The sequence below is a fragment of the Plasmodium sp. gorilla clade G2 genome, assembly GCF_900097015.1.
Source record: "Plasmodium sp. gorilla clade G2 genome assembly, chromosome: 11".
NCBI classification, from domain to species: domain Eukaryota; phylum Apicomplexa; class Aconoidasida; order Haemosporida; family Plasmodiidae; genus Plasmodium; species Plasmodium adleri (nom. inval.).
Window position 1 is genome coordinate 1,360,528 of NC_041703.1, and position 17,809 is coordinate 1,378,336.

At 18.1% G+C, this 17,809-nt stretch overlaps 5 protein-coding genes across 5 annotated transcripts; 4 read left to right on the plus strand and 1 right to left on the minus strand.

The window, feature by feature from the left end:
- Positions 1-1,783: 1,783 nt before the first annotated feature.
- Positions 1,784-4,235, plus strand: PADL01_1136100 (conserved Plasmodium protein, unknown function; the record flags this gene model as incomplete). The annotated part of the gene is made up of 2 exons (XM_028682837.1): positions 1,784-3,750; positions 3,929-4,235. 2 exons carry the CDS (start codon positions 1,784-1,786, stop codon positions 4,233-4,235), a joined length of 2,274 nt encoding a protein of 757 aa, XP_028539075.1.
- A 1,740-nt stretch (positions 4,236-5,975) lies between these two features.
- PADL01_1136200 (conserved Plasmodium protein, unknown function) lies at positions 5,976-14,333 on the plus strand (the record flags this gene model as incomplete). Its single annotated transcript, XM_028682838.1, has 1 exon — positions 5,976-14,333. One exon carries the CDS (start codon positions 5,976-5,978, stop codon positions 14,331-14,333), a length of 8,358 nt encoding a protein of 2,785 aa, XP_028539076.1.
- Positions 14,334-15,201: 868 nt separating this feature from the next.
- Positions 15,202-15,582, plus strand: PADL01_1136300 (ubiquitin-related modifier 1, putative; the record flags this gene model as incomplete). Its single annotated transcript, XM_028682839.1, has 1 exon — positions 15,202-15,582. One exon carries the CDS (start codon positions 15,202-15,204, stop codon positions 15,580-15,582), a length of 381 nt encoding a protein of 126 aa, XP_028539077.1.
- Positions 15,583-16,180: 598 nt separating this feature from the next.
- PADL01_1136400 (conserved Plasmodium membrane protein, unknown function) lies at positions 16,181-16,874 on the plus strand (the record flags this gene model as incomplete). Its single annotated transcript, XM_028682840.1, has 2 exons — positions 16,181-16,394; positions 16,528-16,874. 2 exons carry the CDS (start codon positions 16,181-16,183, stop codon positions 16,872-16,874), a joined length of 561 nt encoding a protein of 186 aa, XP_028539078.1.
- Positions 16,875-17,052: 178 nt separating this feature from the next.
- On the minus strand, positions 17,053-17,496 carry PADL01_1136500 (conserved Plasmodium membrane protein, unknown function; the record flags this gene model as incomplete). Its single annotated transcript, XM_028682841.1, has 1 exon — positions 17,053-17,496. The coding sequence occupies one exon, from the start codon at positions 17,494-17,496 to the stop codon at positions 17,053-17,055; it is 444 nt and encodes a 147-aa protein (XP_028539079.1).
- Positions 17,497-17,809: the final 313 nt, after the last annotated feature.

Below are 17,809 nucleotides of genomic sequence, written 5' to 3' on the forward strand. Positions count from 1 at the left end.
GTTTATAAATAAGGAAATGAGAGTTTTATTAAAAATTAATTATATACTTCAAAATATTCTACTTATTTTGTAAAAAATATATATAGCAAATTTAATTTAAAATATAATACTTTTGAACATTGTAAATTTATATTACAAGGGTTTTTTTTTTTTTTTTTATTTTTTTTTATTTTTTATTTTTTTATTATTAACAAATTATATATATTATTCAAAAGTAATTATTTTGTGAGCTTTTTTTCATATTAAAAATATTGAGCAAATTATTCTGTTATTTTCTCTATTGAAAATATTTCATAAAATCCAAAGGAACAGGAGAGTGAATTAAAAAAAAAAAAAGCCCAAAAAAAAAAAAATAAAAAATGAATTATTATATTAAAGTAAGATCATCTTACAATTAATAAATAAACGACGACAAAATATATATATATATATATATATACATTTATTTTATACTTGTTAAATTACACAATTTTCAGTTGAATTCAATAAAATTCAATTTTAATTTTTTTTTTATTTTGGCTACTTATAATGTTTTATAATTTAACATACGTGCATGCATATATGTAGAACAACGAACAAGGAAAAAAATATGAAAAATTAGACACCATTCATATGAAATGAGAACAATTTATTATATATATATAAATATATATGTATATTAAATTTTATTCCAATGTGAACACTGTAATTTTTTTTTTGTTTTTTTTTTCGTTAATAATGGTACACACATATTTATCATGTATATAACCCTTTATGAATTTAAAATGTGAATACTGAAACTTTCAAATAATACAAAAAAACATATCTTTTCATTATATTTAATTTTTTTTTTTTTTCTTCAAATGTGATAGACATGGAATTTATAGTAAGAATAAAATAATTACAGAAACATATATTATTCCATATTTTTATAAATACATTGTTGAGATTAATTTATGAATGTAGGATATAATATTATAGTTCTTATAGGTCATATAATATAATATAATATAATATAATATAATATAATATAATATAATATAATATAATATAATATAATATAATATAATATAATAGAGGAACAAAATTGCACACAATAATTATAAAAGTAATGTTTACGTATGATTTATTATCTTATTTATATTTATTTTAAGAAAAAATAAATGAATAAATAAATAAAATATATAAATACTTTTTTTTCTACATCTGAAAAATGGAATTGTTTAAAATCACAAAAATAAAATAAAATAAAATAAAAACATTTAAATATTGAAAAAATGCGTATATTTATTTCAAAAGTAGGCAAAAGAATAAATAAATAAATAAATAAATAAATAAATAAACAAATATATATATATATATATATATATATATATATATAATTCCATAATATATTCTTTTCTTTTCTTTTTTTCTCGCTCTTTCTCTCTCTCTTTATATATATATTTTTTTTCCATAAATATTACTAAGATATAAAATTGATTCAACAATGTAGAACATTGGGAAAACTGTGTAAATATATAATATAATATATAATTATATATATATATATATATTTATTTATTTTCCTTATGTCATTATATTTTTTTCTCCTCTTTTCTGTACCTCACATATAAAAGTTCATTTAATTCAAATATGCTTAAAGAATGTATAGTAAAATGTTATATTTCTTTGTATAAAAATATAAAAATGTCCTATTATGAATTTTTTAAAATAGGTCAATGAGAAATTTATATATATAAAATATATTTATGTGTTTAAATTTTTACTTATTTATAAGTGTCTTTTTATATCTTTAAATATAATGCTAAGTGAAAACAAGAATAAGATAAAATGTTTTATATACGATTATAATGAAAAATTAAAATTATACATAAAATTAAAAAGATATGGTTTAAACAACTTTATAATAAAGAACTCACAAGATGCAGGGACCCATAAAGACAAATGTATATATTGTCGTGGGAACAAATTTTATGGGATAAAAACATATGATAATTTTATTGAATGTGAAAAGAATAATTATTCTTGTATAGTTAATAAATTATTAGATAACTATGAAAATTTTGTAAAAAGTTGTGTTCTTTCCTTTTATTCATATAATGAAAATAATAATTTAAGTAAATTAAATGATGAACATTTTGTAGATGATCCAATGCACATTTTAAAAATAGACCATTTCTCATTTAAAATTGTAAAACAGTTTTTTATGAAAATAAATCAATTATATATTAATATAGAAGAAAATAAAAAGGAAGATAAAAAAGTTAATACAAAGAAAATTTGTTATTCCATACAATATTCCTATGTACATAGTAATAATTTTTTTGACTTGCTTGAATTTTATGAAGATAAAGAATATTTTCAATCGATAAAAAGTTGTACCTTAAAGAGAAGTAATATTGCTAGTATAAAATGTAAGACTAATGTGAATATAACTGATATTAGTGAATTAAAAAAATTTAATGAAAAAAACAAGCAAGTGAAATTTACAAGTATAAAGAAATTGAAGGATATATTACATACAGCAGATAAGCGTATGAAAGAGATAAATGATATGTTAAGAGGGAAGAAATTATTTTATTTTTTTACATTGATTGTTATAGATATATATGATGAAACAGATGATGTGATTAATACAACAATGACTTATAATAAAGAATGTATCAAAGAAAATAATCATAATAATAAGAGATGTAAAAAGTTTTATTTTATTAACATGTTTTATGATGTTAAAAAAGAAATATATGATAATGATGATAGGTTAAAAAAGATATTATTTGAAATGTCTAATATAATAAAATATAATTATATAGATAAAAAATTAAAAATTAATATTTGTAATTATGAAATCATATCAAAATTAATGTATGAAATATTTTATGAAATACAAAATATACATATAAATATTTATTGGAATTTTACACATAATGAGTTTAACAATAATGTGGAAGATCTTATAGTTTACTTTATTAATTCCATTGATTATAAAATAAATAATTGTATAATAAATTTTATATGCAACCTAAAAGAGGAAATAAATAAAAATGATACATGTAAAATATTGAATGATGAAGAAAAAAAATGTATTTTACAATTAAATGAAAAATATGAAAAAATTGAAAATATATTATTTAAAAATATTTCTTTAGATGAATATATTAAAAGTCATATTATAAGAAAAGCTATACAGATAATACCTGATAATTCAATAGATAATTTATTATTATTAAATAAAACTTTTCAACAACATTATATTTTATATGAAGAAAAAGAGAAAGATATAAATGAAAATATATATCATCTAATCAATGAACAAAATGAAATTATGAAAAAATATGAAGAAAATGAAAAGAGATTACAAGATGATATGAATAAAATAATTGATGAAATTCATTTAGTTGATGATAAAAATTTAGAATTAAAGAAAGAAATACAAAAACATGAAGAATTGCAGAAAAAATATATTAAAGATGAGGAAAATAGAAATAAAGAAGATTTAAAAAAATTACATACACAAAATAGTATATTAGATGAACAATATGAACATTTTTTGAGCTTTAGGAAAGGATCATTTGTTGAAGATCTAATTTGGAAGAAACAAGAAACTCAAAAGAATATATCTATTGAACAAAAAAATATTTCACATAATAATAGCATTAGAGATAATGTAATTGATATAATTAATAAACATGACGAGCAATATGTAAAAAATTTCAACCAAGCAAAAAAATATGCTCAGAATAAATTTGAACAATCGAATGAATTAAAGTAATAAAAATAAATTCTATTACACAAATATATATATATATATATATATATATATATATATATATATATATATATATATGTACATATTTATACATTTTATTCTATTTTATTCCATTCCATTTATTTTATTTTTTTTTTTTATTTTATTATTTTTTTTCTTTTTTTCGGGGAAATTTAGGAAAAGGTACAATCACGTCATTGACAAAAAAGTTGAACTTTTTGATGTTCTAAAAAATACAACACATAAATTAAATGAAAAAGTAAATTCTTTAATGAATAATTTTAGGAATGCAAAGGAGTTAAAACTTATATATCCAATAGATTCATCATTTGATAATTTAAAAAATAATTATGAAAAGGATAATTTAATTATAAATAATTTAAAAGGATATACCGACTTACTAGAACAGTTTAAGAAACAGGATTTTAATGATAAACAATTACATTGGATAAACAAGATGAATTCTTTATCAAAAAAATTTTAGCAACCATCCAAAAAAATAAAAATAACAAATATAAATAAATATATATATATATATATATATATATATATTATTTTTATATGACCTAATATGTGGCTGTAACCCTTTTTGTAAAAGCATATTGTAGTTTTATATATGTACAAATTATATAATACTTAACATATGTATTATATATGTTTATTCTAATAGTTTTTATAAAATGGAATTTATAATATTCAGAAAAAAATATATTGCTATACATACTATTAATTAAAATACATATATCTTATATATACAAATTATATAACATACATGTTTTATTTTATTTTTTTTTTTTTCTTAAAATTTGTACATAGTGCAATTTTTTTTTTTTTTTTTTTTAAGCATAATTTATTGTGCATTTAAAATATTTCGATTACTGTATAAAAATATATATATATATATATATATATATATATATATATATATTTAAACAAAGTATAATATATTAAAATATTATTAAAAAAGGTTGTCTTATTATATATAATTTTTATTTTTATATCCCAAAAAAAACATATTATATATACAAATATAATACAATTTTTATTTATTTAAATATAACTTTTTTTTTTAAATATATCCATATGTTTGTATTATTATATGATGCATGTGTATTTCATATATAATATATATGGAGAATAAATACATAAAGAATAAAAAAAAAATAAGCGAATAATTCTTTTCCTTTTTTTTTTTTTTTGCATACCAATATAAATATATGTGTAAATATATATATTTTTTATATGTGTAATAGATATATTGTTTATATGTGTAATATATATATTTTGTATATGTGTAAATATATATATTTTTTATATATGTAAATAAAATATTTTATTATATTATTGTATTTTTTTTATATATATATTTTTTTGTATTTGTAAATAAATATATATATATATATATATTTATATATATTTTTTTTTTTAATGTGTATTTTTAATTTTATGATATAAGAAATTATTGGTTATTTTATATTTTGTTTGGTACATTAAATAACAAGAATTATTTTATTATTTTTTTATGTTATTTTTTTTTAGTATAATTTCTATGTATATATGCAAGGTTATTAGTTATCAAAATTTGTAAATTAAAAGAAGAAAAAAAAAAAAAAAAAAGGGAAGAACAGAAAAGATTAGTTCAAATAAATAAAAAAATAAATGATTATTTTTTAAAAATTTTTTTTGTGTAAATAATATATATTTATATTTTATGTGCACCACATTTTTGATATACATTTTTCCAGGTCTATTTAATATATTATCCTTTTTTTTGTAATATGTATAATAAATGTGTATATTTAATATATATGTATATATATATATGTGAACCATTCCATTTAAATCTTTTCATGCTTACATATATATGTATGACTTATGAATTCTTTTTATTTATTTAATATATTTTTGAGTTTGTAAAATTTAGAAATAGAGATATATTTGTATATGTTTAAGTTATCCGTATTATACTTCTTATTTGAATATATATTTTTTACTAAATTTTTTCAGTTAATTTTTGTTTTTTATTTTTATTGTTTTTTTTGTAAATTATACATATATATATATGTATATATATATATATATATATATATATATATATATATATATATATGTATATATATATGTACATATATTTCTATATTTTATTTTATATAATTTTTTTTTTTTGTATAATTACTACAAACAATAGTAATTTAAAAAAAAAATAAAAAGAACAATATTCAAAATGAATGACAATTATAATATAGGTTATGATATTGATGAGAACGAATTTGATGGATATGATGGATATATGAAAAAGAAAGAATCGAAAGGATATCAATCACATTCTGATATATCGTGTAAAATAGGTTATACAGATTCAGAATCAGAAGGAGTAGCATCTATAAAAGATGTGTCTTATTTTACATATAGCAATAATATGAATAATAATTATAAAAAAAAGAAAGATACATTAGAAAAACCAGTATGGAAAAGTTTATATGATATTGAAGAAACTGTAAAAGATTCTTTATCTGATTATGAATATTCAAAGAATAATAAATTAGATAGTGATATTGAATCTCCAAGATTTGGTAATACATCTGAAGAGGATGATGTAAATAATATGGAAGAAGAAAATGAAACATATCTTAACAATTCAAATTATAATAATTATATAAAAAATAAATATGAATCTAATAGAATAAATAATAATATGGATATATCTTTAACAAATGAAGGTTCATATAAAAATTATATTTTAAATAAGAATATATCCAATAATTTAGATTATGACTTTAAAGAAGAATTAAAAAATAATATGTATAATAATTTAAATGTATTTAAAAATTTAAAAGAAGATTATGTAGAAGCTACAACACATTTTCTTAAACCAAAAACTTTCAAAGATATGAATGGATTGTATTATGATTTAAATGATGATATGATTGATATAGATTTGATAAAAAAAGAACATCAAAAATTAAAGGAAAACAATGAATTAAAGAATATTAGCAATATAAATTTTAATCATATATATGATAATAATAATGATAATATTTTAAATGTAAATACAAAAAATACTAAAAAGAATAAAAAATATAAAAAGGAAGTATCATTTGCTAATGACAACGAGAATCATACTTACAAAAAATTTCAATATGAAAATAAACCTTTAAAGAATAAAAAGGATACAATATTGAAAAAAATAATAAATTATGAAGCGGAGGATTTAAATAAAGATCAAGAGGATCAAATGTATGAAGGAGAAGATGAATATAGTGACGAGTTAGATGATGACATATATAACGATAGTGATAACAAAATATATTATAAAGATGAAAAATTCAATGATATGGTTAATAAGAAAATTGCCAAGGATACAAATTTTGAGTGGTGGAATTCAAAATCTGATAGTCAAATATCAAAAGATATAAATGAAGAATATAATGATTCGAATGACAAAATAAAAAGTAATGATTCAAATTTTAAAAACAATGAAAAAAATGTTAATAATAATAATAATAATAAAATATTAAACAGATATGATTTACCTAAGGATATATCTTATTATGTAGAAGAATATCAAAAAAGAAAAGAACAGGTAAAAAATTATCATAACGAAATAGATAACCCAAATAATTCACAAGAAAAAAATATAAATGATGATAAGGAGAAGTATTCAAGTGACAATATAAATATGAATAATAATATTAGAAGTAATACAACAACAGTTTATGCAAACAGTACTTTATCAAATGAAAAAAGTAATAATTTCTTGAATAGTAATATCAGTGAAAATGTAAGTACTATTATTACTAAAGAAAATAATTTATTAAATACAAATATTAATAAGTCTAATGAGAATATATCAATACAAAATTATAACGATAATAATAAATTTGTTGATAATAATATATATATAGATGAACAAAATATAACCCCCAATTATAATCTAACACAAAATAAAGATGAAAATGATTCTTCTAATATAGATTCTTTAAAGAATAATAATTTTATAAAAGATACTTATTCAGATAATGATGTAATAAATACAGAAAGTATAGGAATATATAACAAAACAAATGAAATAAATAAAAATATAAATCAACCCTGTGTCAATAACAACACAAGTAATATATATGAATACATTTTAAATAATAATGATATGTTAAATAAAAATATAGACAAGTCTAATTTTGAAGATGACTCAAAAAAAAATATATATGATGTTTATGATATGATAAATGATTATTATGAAAAAAATAAAAATGAAGAAACCATAAATAAAATACAAGAAAAATGTGTTGATAAAGTTATGTATGATTTTATTAATAATAATATTGTTAAAGAAACAACTGATGGAGATATGGATAAAAAACATTTATATTTAGATAATGAAAAAATTAACAATACGTGTGAGAATAGGAATAACTCCTTGGAAATGTCAAAGAAAGAGAAAATAAATATATTTCTTAAATATTTAAAAATGATTGATGTGAATTCCTTGAGTCATCTTTTTCAATATTTTGTTGACAGAGAAAAAGACGAAGAAATGAAAAAGAAATTACAATTACTTTTAATAGGAGAAGATCAAAATAAGCAAATGGAATTTATTTCAAATTACAAAAGCAATCAGAATACCCAAACATTAAATAAAGAGTTAAAACATGAAGGTGTTCAAACTAATAGTGAGAGATGTCAAATAGAAAATACAATACAAACTGATATAAAAGATATCACAAAGACATTGTATATAAAAAATGATATGATAAATAAAAAAACTAGTATTGATTCTGTATTTTTTAAAAGTTTAAGCAAAGATTCATGTGATATATATAATAATAATAATAAAGAAGAATATATAAAAAAGAATGATACTACTCATAGGAATCAAGAAAATGTTGAAAAGAATGAAGATATTACTGTTAATGAATCTAATACAGAGACATATAATGAAGTGGAAAAGATAAATGATTTAAAAATAAAAATTTTAGAGAAAATCAAAGGTTGCTATGATAATTATAATAGTATTAATAATTATAAAGATGATACAGAAACAGCTATATTAATGTTACAAGATAGAAATGAATATAGTAAAGAAAAATATATAGACGTTTATAATTTAATAGATGAAAATGAGAACATTTTATCTAAAATAAATGATGAAAAGAATATGAAAAGTAATGAATATAAAAAAAAAAATAGAAGTATGGTTACTGTAGAAACATTTGAATCATTAAAATCATTTGAAAAAGAAATGAATTTATTAAAATCACATAATGAAAGATTAAGAAGGAGAATTGAAAAATTATATGAATCACGTGATAGAATAAAAAATGAATATATAAAAATGGAAAAATTAAAAGAAAGTCAAGATCAATTATTTATAGCTACAGAAAAGCATATTGAAAAGTTACATAATGAATTAGATAATTTATCAAAAAAAAATGAGGATATGAAATATGATTTGAAGAAGAAAAATATAAAAATTGTTGCTTTGGAATCACAACTTGATAATAATTTAAATATGAATAGTAATAATAACAGGGACAAACATAATAATAATAATAATAATAATATTAATATGGGTGAAATTACAAAAGATGAAGAAATTTATAATGAATTTAATAATAAGTTAGAACAAATAAAAGGGAAAATAACAAATAAAACACAAGTAACTATACAACTACAATCACTACAAGATCAAGTATATATATTAAAAGAAGAAATTAAAAAAATGGATTCCTTAAAACTAGAAAATAACCAATTAAAAAAAAAATTATCAGATATGAAAAATTATAATTTTAATACATCTGATAAAAAAGAAAAAATAAATATTTATACATATAGAAATAATTCAGAAAATATTATTGAGAATTCCAATGAACATAAATTTATAGTATCTAATGAAAATACAAATACAACTACAAATGAATTAAATTTTGTTACAACTAATACAAATAACACTACATCAAATAGTTTTATTACTATTGAGGATAATATTAACAGTTCTGAAAATTTTACTTCAAATAGTAATTTGTATGAAGATAAGATTAATAAAGATAAGTATCATATGAACAATTCAGAATATTCCAACCTTTCTTTATTAAAAAATGAAAATAATCAATTATATGAAGAAATATTTGATTTAAAGGAACAAATTATGATTATGAAAAAAGAAAAGATACTGTTGTCTAACCGTTTAAATGATTATGACATGGATAATATTAAAGAGGATATTAAAATATTACAAAGTGAATCTGAGAAATTATATTTAGAAAAGATAAATATATTAACCAAAAATTTAGATGAAAAGAAAAATAAAATTAATTTATTAAATGATTTACTGAAAACATCAAATAATCAAACGGTTCAATTAAATAAAAAAATTGTACATATAATAAATGAAAACAAAGAATTACAAAATAAATATGAACAATGTCTCAACTATTTAGAAAAATTAAAAATGAAATATGATCAACAGGCTCAAAAATTAAATCAAATAACAAATATAAGTTATAATATGGTTCCCAATGATTATTATTGTATGGATGATTATAAATCCTTGATATCAAATGAGCAGAGTTCAGAGAATTTATATCTTAATAGTAGTGAAGATAATAAAATCAATGACTTAATACATATGGAACATACAATCAAGATGAAGAATGAACAAAATAAAGAGAAAGAAACTAAAGATAATAACGATATCAACAATGATAAGGATAAGGATGTATATATGAAAAATGAAAATTATTATGATAATAAATATTATAAAAAATATAAAGAGTCCACAACAACATGTGGAAAATTGTCTGAAATATATAGTTATGAAAATGTGAAATATGATGTTTATGATAGAAGAGAAAATAATAAACTTGATGATTTGAATATATATAAGGAAAAGGTTAATAATATACCATTAAATATTGAAAATTCAAATAAAACAGATGAGATAATAAAAAGATTGGAAGCATCTCCTAATAATGATAATAAAAATAATGACAATAATAATAATGAGAATATTGAGAATGATTCTTTGTTGAACAAAGAACAAAATATTCATAATAACATATTAAATAATGAACAAAAATATATTAATATAAATAATATTTTTGAAATAGATAATATAACAAAAGATTTAGAAAATATGAATAACTTAATAACAAGTAACAATATTAAGAGTTCCAAATCGATTGAATTGAATGATCATAATATGATGAAGAGTAATATGGATGATAAAAATAATACATTTATACAAAAAAATCTTATATCAAATAATAATATGAATCATAATATAATGAATACAAATAATAATTTAAAATATAACAGTTTTAATACTAATCTCGTTAATGAAAGTTATAAAAATTTAGATAATATTAGTAATACGTCCACTGAAAATTTTTTAAGAAATATTGAAAAGAGATATGTATCCAATAAAATTAATGAGCTGAACAATGATATATCTCAATATATAGATAAGAAGAAAGAAAAAATACATAATTTGTATAAGAATAATTTAGAATATAATAATGTCCTTGAAAAAAATACAAACATAATGAATAATAATATAACTAAAACTAATGAATATACATACACAAATATAAATAATGACAAGGATAATAATCATACTTTTAATAAGGAAGAAAACAATTTAAAAAGTATATTTAAATATAATAATAATATTAGTGATAAGGATGAAATACCTAAATCAACACAAAACAGTTTCACAAATGAAGACAATATAGAATATTATAATAAAGATGGAAAAAGTATGAAATTAAAAAATGAAGATAATATGCAAAAGAGATTTTCTCATGAAAATATTAAAACGTATGGGATGAATAAAAATTGCTCATCTAATTCTTGTGATAATATTGTAAAAATAAATTCTGATGAAATAAATGATAGTACCCAAATGAATGTATTAAAAGAATCTAAAAGCAATAATAAAAAGGCTGAGGCTTGGATAATTGATATTAAGAATAATGATACATATCCTTATATAAAAATAGATAAAAAGGAAAAAAATAAAAATGATAATAAAAATATAATAAAAGGAAGTAATAATAAAATTATGAAAAAGAATAGTAAGAATTCTAATAAAATGAAGAATATTCCATTTTGTGTTAATAATAAGGCATATAATAAATCATCCATAAATAACAAATATAAAAATAATATTAATAATAATAATAATAATAATAATAATAATAAATTAAACATCTTAGTAAATAGTATATCAAAATTAGTACAGAGTAAAATAAAAGAAGAGTTAAATAATAAAAATATATCAAAAGATATACTAAATTTTGAAATAACTAAAATAAAAAAGAAAAACAAAAAAGAATCAAAAAATATGAACCACTCAAATAATAATAATAGTATTAATATTAATAGTTTTGAATCAATAAATGATAATATTAATTCATATAATGTTTTAAATAATAAAATACCATATGATAATATAAATATGGATGATGGAAATTATATAAATAATGGTCCTATATATGCTCCAGATGGTTCTACTATATATACTTGGGTTAATAATATAGATACAAATTATATGTATAATAAATATTTTGATAGTAAGAACAATAATATAAATCAACTCCCCTTATTAAATAATGTACCATATATAAATAATGATTTGTTACTTAATAATGTTATATTAAATCAAAATAATATGAATAATATAGAAAATCTGAATACAAATACTATAGGTTCCTTACAGCCATTTGTTACTAATCCTGATTTTTATATGAATAATATAAAAAATATATATTTCGATCCAAATGTGCAAAATAATAATTATTTTGAGAACGTGCAATTATTAAATCCCAATAATTTAAATAACAATATGAACAACATTAATTATATTGATCAAAATTGTTTGGCATATAACAACATAAATGGTATAAGTGGTATAAATGGTATAAGTGGTATAAGTGGTATAAATGGAAATATAAATAATTATAACAATAAAGATATAGTAATTGGTATACCTAATAATACTAACAAAAATCAAATAGATACAATCAAATTAGATGATACTATTTTGAAGAATGATCCAAATTTAATACTAAATAATAACAATGCTGTAAATCATAGTGTGAATGTAGAAATGTTGAACAATATACAAAATGTAAATCAAAAATTATATAATGATATACAAGAAAATGTACATATTACTAATCCATTACATAATAATAATATATTGGGAGGAGATGTTTTAAATAATTCATACTTATTTAATATTAATTCTTTTAATCCTAACACGAACACATATATTTATAATAATAATAATAATAATGATTATTATAATAATTGTATAAACTATAATATGTTAGACAAAAAGGATATCACTCCAAAAAATGAAGAGATTAACATGAACAGTGTTTTCGAACATCCAAATAAAGAAAATGGATGTAATGATATGAAGAATAATAAAAACTATATTATAAATAAGGAAGATAATGTTAAAAATAATGATAACAATATTGATAAAATAAATAATGGACAAAATATAAATAATACCAACGTAACTGTAATAAAAGATAAAAGAAATAATAACTTAAGAGATGACGATATATTTAAGAAAAATATGAAAAGATCAAATTCTTTGGATATTAAAAAATTAAATTCTGAAAAAAAAAATAAATCAATGAATATAGAAGAAGGTTCAAGAAAAACTAAAACAAATACAACACAATTATTTAATTATTCAGAAAATAGGAAAAAGGGATTAAGAGATATGTCCACATATGCTGATAAGGTTTTAGAAGATATGAAATCACTTATACCTTTAAATTGCAATGGTTCCATAAAAAAATCATCAACACATACACAGAAAAAGAATGTTAGTACTAGTGATAATAGTTCATTAATGTATAATCAAAATAATACAAATATATCAAACATATCAAACAAATCAAACATATCAAACATATCAAACATATCAAATATATCAAATAATAATTTTAAGGATAATAAAAAGGAAGAAAGTACTAATTTATCATTAAAAAATTTGGTGTCGAAAGATATAAGTACTAATAATAATGATATAATTATAAATACAAGTGCTGAAACATTGCCAGATAGTTGTAATAATGAAAATAATACAACAAATGAGACGACATATAAATGTTTTAATAGTTTAGATATGAATAATAAAAGTAATATTAGTATAACAAATAATTTAGGAAATAATATTAAATTAATGAGATCTAAATCTGTTACTACAAATAATCATAATTCATTATTAATGAAGAGTGATTTTTCAAATTCTAATAATTCTTATAATAATAATTATACAGAACATAATGGACAGATAAATAATCCTCTCAATCACTTAAATCTTAATGATTTTAAAAATATTCATTATCATGATTTCAATTTACAAAATAGTACGAATAATAAACAATTTAGAAAATACTCAACAAATGGATATAATAATATATATAATGAGTTGAATAAGAATATTGCGACCGATGCCTTTTCATTTAATAAAAGAGATCAAGGCAATTATTTCAAATCAGAAACGCGTAAGTCTTTAAGTAGTTTTAGAGAGGCCTTAAAGAAAGAAGGAATATTAGGTTAAAAATAAAATAATGAAAATTAACAAATTATACAATAAAAAAATATATATATATATATATATTTATTTATTTATCACGTGTGGTTTGTTTTTTTTATTATTACATATAAATATTAACATGAAAAATTCTCTTCAAACTTAAAATTTTATTATTTCTATTTAATATTATTATATTTTATACTTTTTTTTTTTTTTTTTTGTTAAAAAATATGTGATTCTTTATTTTATCTTTTTTGGTGAATTATTCAATATATTAAACGAAACAACATATAATATAATATTAAGGCATCACTATGTGACCATATTTATATATATAATAATATGTATATAATATTATATTATAATATCTTTATTTTTTTTTTTTCAAGTATTTATAAATATGTAAGTATATTAGAATAAATTTAAATAATAACAAATTATAAATAAAAACTTGTAAATGATTAAATTTGCTCTACCAAAAGGACAATATATTTATTATTATTATTATTATTATTTTTTTTTTTTTTTTTGCAATAATTGATATATTAATGAATATTTTAGAGTGAAACAAGTATATATAAATAAAGTAGTTATAATAATAGCAAACTTCTATATATATTTATATATATATATTTTATATTTATTTATTTGTGGCTTATTTTGTACAAATTTTATATATTATATATATTTTATATATTTCTGTTTTTATTATAGATACAAAATAAATATTAATATATATATATATGAATTATATTAGAACAAAAGTTACAAAATGTATAAAATTGTACATTAAATATTTTTATAGGTTATATAATAAATAATTATAATATATATTTTAAATATCTTAATATTTATTTATTTATTTATTTGTTATATCCTAATTTTTTATATAATGAAAACTAAAATAGAATTAAAATTCTTGGGTGGACTTGAAAGCTATTTAGCTAACAAATCAAAAAATTATGTATCATTAGAAATTGAATCAGAAGAATTTAATTTTGAGAATTTAATAGCATATATAAGAAATCATATAATTGTTGATAGAAAAGATGTTTTCTCAGATTTTGTTATGAGTGATGGTGATGTTAAATCATGTAATGTAATGATAGATGATATGGAATATTCAAATTATAATTTAAGTGATAAAGGAAAAATAAAACCAGGAATTATTGTTCTAATAAATGAATATGACTGGGAAATTCTAGATACCTATACATACAAAATAAAAAATAATGATAAAATATGTTTCTTATCAACATTACATGGTGGTTAATAATAAGACACGCATTAATATATAATAATATATAATTAATTTTTATGTAATTTTTTTTTAATACTTTATTTTTTTATAATTATACCAAAAAAATATTTTATGTGATATATGAATATATAATTTCTTAATTGTTACCACATATATATATATATATATATGTACATGTTTTATGTTTATTTTTTTTTTTTTTTTTTCCAAAAGGGATATTTATTAATTAATGTATATAATTATATATTTTTTAAAACTAATCAATTATTATTTTAAAATATTTTTATGTTAAATATATAAATATTTTATACTTTTTTGGATATCAATAAAATATCTTCTATATATAATATATTATAGTATTAATATGTTTACCACAAAACATGTCAATATAATTTTATTTCAAAAAAATTATATTTATACAATAAAATAATAAAAATCGAAAAGAAGTTAATAATGGGGTAATATAATTATGAAAATATAAAAAAACAAAGACTATAGAGTCATATAATTATTTTCATATAAGACTAAAAAAAAAAAAAAAAAAAAGTGTATTTATAAAAGACAAAGATAAGAAATAATTAAACAGACGATTTGTTTTTATTTCTTTAGAATGAAAATTTTTAATTACATATGTGGTCGTCCTTTAAGAAATGGTGGTACTGCTCCACTTATATATAACCCTGTTAGAAAATGGTTAATAATTTTAATGATACTATATATCTGTTTATCAATTTTATCATATCTTATTTTTTTATTCCCTAAAGCATCTGATTTACAGTGTCTTGCCTTAATTGATTCATTGTTCAATTTTTCTTTATCAATAGGTAATATGATTTAATAAAATAATTAAAAAAATAAATAAATAAACACTTATATATATATATATATATATATATAATATTATCTAATAAATGTAATATATTTCATTTTATTTTATTTTATTTTTTTATTATTAAGGCGTTTCTTATGTGATGGCTCCTTATTACTCTATCATAAGTTGCAGAGAGTGGGGTACTGAATACGAATGGAGTATAGTAGCTGTCGTTTCAGCAGTTATGGCTATTATTGATATATTTTCTAGTTGCTATGGTATATATGTATTATATACTATCACTAGTGTTGTATTTAATAAAAGGATTGGTATGAATAATGACTGCAATTCATATAATGCTGTACTTTTCTTTTCTGCCAATTCAATTTTAGTTTTTCTTCATTTAACTGTTGCTACAGTTTCTACTGTGGTTTATTTTTTACTTATGAAAGGAATAGATAAGCAGTTGGAAGATAATAGAAATATTATATGATCATTTTTTTTTTTTTTTTTTTTTTCTGTTTTGGACCTTAATACATATTATTACATATTTCAAAAAAATATATATTTTTTTTTAATTAATTGACATATTAATTATAAATAAAAATTACAAAAATATAATAAATATTGACATATATATATATATATATATATATTTATTTATTTATTCATTATTTTCTTTTTTTGTTTTTTATTTTTTCTTCATTTATTGTATCCTTAAGTATAAAAACTAATCCACAAATTATTAGTGTAACTCCAACGAACCAAAAAAATTTTCTTTTTTCATGAAAAAATACAATACCGCATAAAGCACTTAAAAAAAAATTTAAGGAAAAATTTAGGACAGTTGCATAAAAGGCAGAATAATGTTTCATTAATAAAACATAGTGTTTAAGCATAATCATATTACATAGTATAAATAAAAAAAAATATATAATTCTTATTATTATTTGTGTTATGAATGACGTGGTGATTATATCTTTGTCGTATATAAATGTGGAAAAGTCTGAAGACTTCTTAAAAAAAACAGAAGCTAACGTTCCAGCTGTGCTACTAATAAAAGAATGAATGTGGTTAGAGTTGTAGATTTTGTTTATCCATTTTTTCACATCCATGATTAACCTATATTTATTTTATTAGTGGAAAAAATAGAAATATATATGTAGTTACAAATATTATAGTAGTTTCTTGAATGTATATAAAAAAGATATTATACTTTACATAAATAAATATATATATATATATTTTGTTTTTTTTTATGTTCTTACGAAAAAATAGGGTTGATCTTATGGTTTGAAGTAAATTAGAATAAAAGTTAAAAATTGTGTGCTTTGTATATATGTTTAATTTCAATGGACTGGGAAATCTTTTTGTATGTGGTAAGACTGAATAAATTTCTTCAGCCGGTTTTTTTGAGTTTTTGGGTTT